The sequence below is a fragment of the Dermacentor albipictus genome, chromosome 4 (assembly GCF_038994185.2).
Source record: "Dermacentor albipictus isolate Rhodes 1998 colony chromosome 4, USDA_Dalb.pri_finalv2, whole genome shotgun sequence".
NCBI classification, from domain to species: domain Eukaryota; kingdom Metazoa; phylum Arthropoda; class Arachnida; order Ixodida; family Ixodidae; genus Dermacentor; species Dermacentor albipictus.
The window spans coordinates 138,399,592-138,405,591 of record NC_091824.1 but is presented as its reverse complement, the minus strand read 5'-3'; the positions used below and the strand labels follow the sequence as shown (position 1 = coordinate 138,405,591).

General features: G+C 45.5%; 1 protein-coding gene across 1 annotated transcript in view; it reads left to right on the top strand.

The window, feature by feature from the left end:
• Positions 1 to 3,494: 3,494 nt before the first annotated feature.
• LOC135895802 (uncharacterized) overlaps positions 3,495 to 6,000 on the top strand; it is a 41,316-nt gene continuing 38,810 nt past the window's right edge. Inside the window, exon 1 of the mRNA XM_065423979.2 lies at positions 3,495 to 3,896. Within this exon, the coding sequence (XP_065280051.1) occupies positions 3,826 to 3,896 (71 nt within the window). The 5' untranslated portion in view covers positions 3,495 to 3,825. The remainder of the gene's footprint in view (positions 3,897 to 6,000) is intronic.

Genomic DNA, 6,000 nt, shown 5'->3' with positions numbered 1-6,000 from the left:
GCTCCCCCACCGGGAGGGTGATGTTACGGTGAAGTGAAGGAAGACGTTGAGTTGGACTAGAGAAAGACGAAGTCTGGCGGTTGCCTGAACGCCATATCCATCATTTGTAAATATAAGTTATTTTACACTCGTGGGCCTGCTTTCTTCCCGCAACAATATATATATATATATATATATATATATATATATATATATATATATATATATATATATATATATATATATATATATATATATATATATATATATATACACGACTGCTTCTAACTTTTGAATACAAACGTACACACTTACCGCAGTCAATCAAAAGTTAATTATTCAATTGTACTTAATTGGGATGCTTACAGCGATAATTATCATCTGACTTTGTGTCCTTCTGGCCACATAGTTTATTTGCACAGGTCGTATTCGCTTGCCTCCCAGTGCCTAATATTAAGAAAACCATAAAGCTTAATTTTGAACACCCGGTATATACATATATAGAAGCGTATTGAAAGAGAGAGACAGAAATGGAGGTCATACATTCACAGGATTCTTGAGTGAATGTACGCCTCACTTTTCTCTCTCTCTCTCGTGAATGTACGCCCCACGTTTCTCCCTCTTTTTCTTTAAGTACGCTTCACCCTTACAGAGAAAATGTACAAAGTTGGCTCTGGATGCTTGCTATCGCACTCTTGATGAAGACCAGGACCCCTCCGAAACATCGAAATTAAATGCTTGTTTTTGCTTTTCTACGTGCGCCTGCACTTTCAGTTTATTAAACAGCGGATGCGAAGAACTACTTCCTTCATGTATGTATATATATAATAAAGATTGGCAGCATTCACGCAAAGCGTGAACTGCTGATAGTGAAGGCAATGTTTCGCGGAGCGCTCGAACTCGTTGGCCGGTGTTCTAACAACACGCGGGACGACATGTTGGCCCGACGCAGCCCCCGAGGGGAAACTGCTGTTACCAACAGGAGTCTGCCAACGCTCGCGTGTGGGGGAGCGCAGCCAGCAGCGTTGAGCTAGGCGTCACTCAACGGTTGTGCACGAGATGATTTCTACGCCAATGTTTGCACACACATCACTGTCCCGTGACATCATATTTCGGCCTGAGCCACGGAAGATGTGATCCCTCGGAGACAGTTCAGTGGTGGTGCTATGATCGATGTAACTATCTCAAACCATCGCCCAAACACTGCCGTGTGATCATCCGCGGCGATGCGCTCTCCATGCGAGAAAGAGTGTTGTTTAACGAAACAAACGAAGAATCGTTGTCGTCGCTTCGAACTCCACACAACATCATAGTACTAATGACCGCCCGTCAAGAAACACGTTCAGTTGCGCAACGTATGCTATCTCCCTTTTCTATGCGCTTAAGTTACGTTCTTAACGGAAGGAAGAAGACTAGGAGTGAGCGTTGCCTGACCATATTGAAACCCAGTGTGAAAAAGTATAAAGGAATTAGGACTCAAAGGAAAAGGACCCTCACCACTTGATAGGCAAAGGCCTTGCGCGCGCAGAGTATTGGGGGAGAAGAGCGGGCGGTAAGAGCCGATCCACACGAGCGCACCCCTAAAAGCTGCCACGAAGGAAACGATGCCGTAAATACTACGGAAATCATGAAGGGCCAACTTCCTGAGAGTCAACGCGAGGGTCAACCGTGACGGAAAGCAGGGGTGCTGTCAGGGAAGGTCAGCTTGCAGAGGCTAACTGCCCGACTCCACGACCGCAGTGTTTCTAAGAGCAAATTCCCCGCCATTCCTGAGGCTCTTTCCTTCATGATGATAGCGATATAAAGAAAGGAAAGACACTTTCATCGAGCTGGTTTCTCATCGCTTTCCACCTCCTGTCTCATTTCCTTTTTTTTTGTCTCTGCTTTGCTCTTCTCTTTGCTCTTCTCCTTGCTCTCTGCTTCTAATGGATGGGCGTCGTGCGCTGCGCAACAGGTACTGTCCGTCCTTGACCGTCGTGGAGTGGCAGTAGCCAGTTCGCAGGTGGTGCACCGTGCACAATGTATCGACACACAATGTCCCCATGGAGTCCACCGTCTGCGGGGCATATTGCACTATTCGACGTCTGTTTCAGTTTGTCGTCGTCTTGTTTCTAAATAATGTAGCCATCGCGTCCATCTCACAGCAGGATTTTCTCGTCGCAGTGTGCTTCACCGTTTCTACAGGTTTTGCATTACATAGTACTTCATGGTTTCGCCCTCTTAGAGTAATCCCATTTAATAATTAGAATTATCTTATCTACCACAATTTAAAAATTCTGTATAATATAAACAAAAATGAAACAGCTGGTAGAACGCAAATGCGCGCTGCCTGACGGTCTTGAATCAAGAGACACACCCACTGAGAGTCATTTGCGTTTAATCTTGTCTATACCGTGTATTACTGTTCGCTAGAGAGGCTATCAGCCCGCGCCGTTCATTTCAGGAGGAAGGTACCCGTACAGCTAAACTGCGAAGTGCATGATGCAGAATGGGGACAGGTGTGCGATAAAGAGCGATAACAGACGTTCCTCTTCAGACAGTGGGAGACCGTATGGTTAATACAGACGTTGATGGCCTTCGTCCCAGGGAAGAGGTGCCCAGAAGAGAAAGAAGCATGAACGACACGCCCACTTGCACACCGTGAAGCGTCAAGTATATCAGCGGTTGTCGCATGAAGGTTTTTTTCGGATTACTGGAATTTATAGTCTTGAGGAATCGCGGACGTCCAATGGAGCAACCATGTATCTCTCCTACATGATGTGAATGAACTGAGCAAGTTTGTAAATTTCATGCTGAAAAATTTAGCGCATAAACAGACAAATACGCAGGGAAGAGAACACAACACGTACAGCGCTCGCGTTGTGTTTTTCCCTTTGCGTTTGAATGCTTATGGGCTAAAATTTTCGGCATGTCTCTCGTACACGTTGGCTTTCCGACATGTCTCGGAATAGGCAACTCCCCTTTTCTCTCTGTCATCCTTAAAACACCTCAGAGACTTTGTTTACATGTACCGCCGGCCTCCTCACTGGAATTTCACTTTCGGCAGACTCCAGCCTGCAAAGATGCCGTGTTGGACAACACGATGAGCACGGCACGCTTTGAACGGTGAATGAAGATGCTTACAACGGTGGGCGCGGGCCTTCACCACTGAAAACGCGCAAGAGCCGACGCATTTGTGAAATTGTCGGCTACAACTATTCAGAATGAATGTTCAAACGTTTGGCACCGATCATCGCGCAATGTGATGCCTTCCCTGAATCGCCGACACTTTCCAAGGCCGAAGAGCCATCCCCTTTTTAGATAAGAGGTTGTTCATTTATTCAAGGAAGGATATAAAGTCGCCAGCTATGCACAATGCGCCGGACGACATACGTCTGCTCCGTCTGCTTCTGTGTATATATATATATCTATGTATAGCGTGGCGCATAACGCGCGCCTGAGTGCCCGTGACCTGAGGACGAGGGTTTCCAAAGCTTTCTTTTTTTTTCTCTCTCACCCTCTTTCTCGCGCTCGCAGAGAACCGTCTCCGCTCGTTCGCTCGGCCGGCGCATCCAGTCCCGCCGCGGAGTGTTTGTAAACATCAGCTCACGTGCAAGCTGTAGGTCGCGACTGATTAGGCATTCCGCGATTCCGTATTGTCAAACGGCGTCGGCCAAATCGGCGCGTGAATCTGCCACGTTAGTCGTTGAGCGCTGAAACAGCTATATTTAGAGCGATCGAAACTCGCCGTTGCCGAGGTCTCCGCTGTGACGCGCCTCCTCCTTTAGCGAGAGAAACCGCGCGGCGGGCCGCGCCCACTGTCACGACAGCTGCCGCCACGGAGTGTCAACCATATCTGGGTCAGGCATGGTCCTGCTGAATGCTTTGTCGCCGGAATGGGTTATCCTGGCGGCGACGACCACTGTTCTGCTTTACCTGTGAGTACCCGTGTACGCTTTGATACTTGTTGAATGAGGAACCTTTAGAGCACACAGACAGAAGTTCATAAGCTTCATAATATTGTACTTGCGCGGTTTTTCATGACTGCTGCCGCTTCAGGGCCTGTATTGACAAAGCTTCTAGTTCGTAAATACTCCTTGCCATTGGCCAGCCGCCTTCGTTAATGAAATATCCAGTGTAAGTACTGGCCAGAATTTTCACCTACGAACCGTTCTGGCGTAGGAGTTTTTTTGTTGAACGCAGGCCGGTGCTACGATACCCCGCGTTAGCTTTTCGCGTCTGTGCTGCAATGTTTAAGCTGGGAGTGAGTGAATCAACTTTCTTTATATATCAACTTTTGTATATATAGGTGTTTTGCTTGCGTGGGTGGTAACATTGAGCGGTATCATTCTTTCAAGTGGTATATGACGCGTTGCTTCCATCGTAGCATGTCATTGACAAAATGCAGTAAGTAAGGGGGATCTCGCTTTGGAAAGCTATGTCTTATGGAAGCTGCATCTATTCCTTATCTCGAGTTTTCCTGATTTATAATGTAAGGTGTGATTTCTGCACGCTGAAGTTGACCGCATAACATTCATTACTTAACCTACTGCAATAATAATAATAATAATAATAATAATAATAATAATAATAATAATAATAAAATGACTCAGTCAATGAATCGATCATATGTTTATTATAGTGCCCAGGAACAACTACGGAGCTTTCGTAGCGGTGCACTTAAAAATACATGAGACAAGAAGTACAGAGAAGACATATGTGGTAGGTACAGCAATGTGAGATTAAGAAACAAAACGGGAAACAGAAAACGAGGAGGCGGGCGTAAAAGGGAGTCAATCATACAACGCGATTATCTATAACTATACAGAACACAGGAGATAAGCTCTGAAATATGTCAAATAATACAGGCAGAAGATATATAACATGTTTTTTGGAGTCTAGCCATGGGACAGTCTTTCATGCAACAAGGGAGGGCAGAAAATGCGGAATGTTGTCACGTATACATGATTAAGAAGCATTGGGCAATGTATAATGCCAGTAACCACCTTGTAGAGGTACAAAAAGTCTGATTTAATGCGTCTCGATATTAGAAGTGTAAGTTGAGGTTTAACTGAGTGGGCCGTATACGGTCGCCGCCAGAATGGCAACAGCGATGCTTGAAAACATATATCAATTTATTTTGGACGCGTTCAATTATGCCAGAATTAGATTTGCGCGTACCGCCCCAAACTGCACAGGCATACTCTAATATAGTGGAAAGCACACAGTAGAATACAATTTCAGAAAGTCAACAGAGGAGTTTAAGTCATGCGATATATGCGGCAAACAATACAAAGAGCGCAAAAGGCACGTTGTTTCATACATTTAGCGTGTAAGGAGAAGTTTATAACGGCTTGTCGAATGTCGAAGTACTCACCACAATCTTTCCTTTCATCGGCCCTGGGCAGTGGGGCGTCCCAAAGGGTGTGTGGAAATTGCACATCGTGTATGGTTTTTGGAAGCATTTAAGAGCAGCCTATAGTTTCTGAACCAGTTAGAGAGTGAGAAAAGGTCCCTTTTGGAGGTTTATGTAGTCGCGAACACTGTTGGCAGTCTTAAATAGCTTTAAGTCGTTAGCGTATAGACAGAATGAAGAGTGTTGAACTGCTGACGAAATGTCATTAATGAACAGTAGTAAGAGGAGAGGGCAAAGAACAGATCCTTGCGGAACTCCGATAGTGACCTCACAGCCGATAGAACTCTGTCCGTTAATGCCAACGAAGCACGATCTATTGCTGCGGTAATTTGATACCAGGACAGTGATGGAAGAAGGTGCGTCCGTTTGTGCGAGCTTTGTAATAAGGCAATCGTGACAAACTACATAAATTATTTTACGCAGGTCCCTCACTGTACCCTTCAATGTATACAGACCGGAAGTGCAGGGCGAAGGCGCCCGCGACATATCTGCTTAGTGGCGTCTTGTTTCGTATTGTTGGATGACTGTTCACGAACGTGTCTCCAAAAGACTGAATCTTTAGAAGTACTAGCTTCACATGTGCTATATAGATGGAATTATCACCCTTGTGAAGACGTTTAGACAGT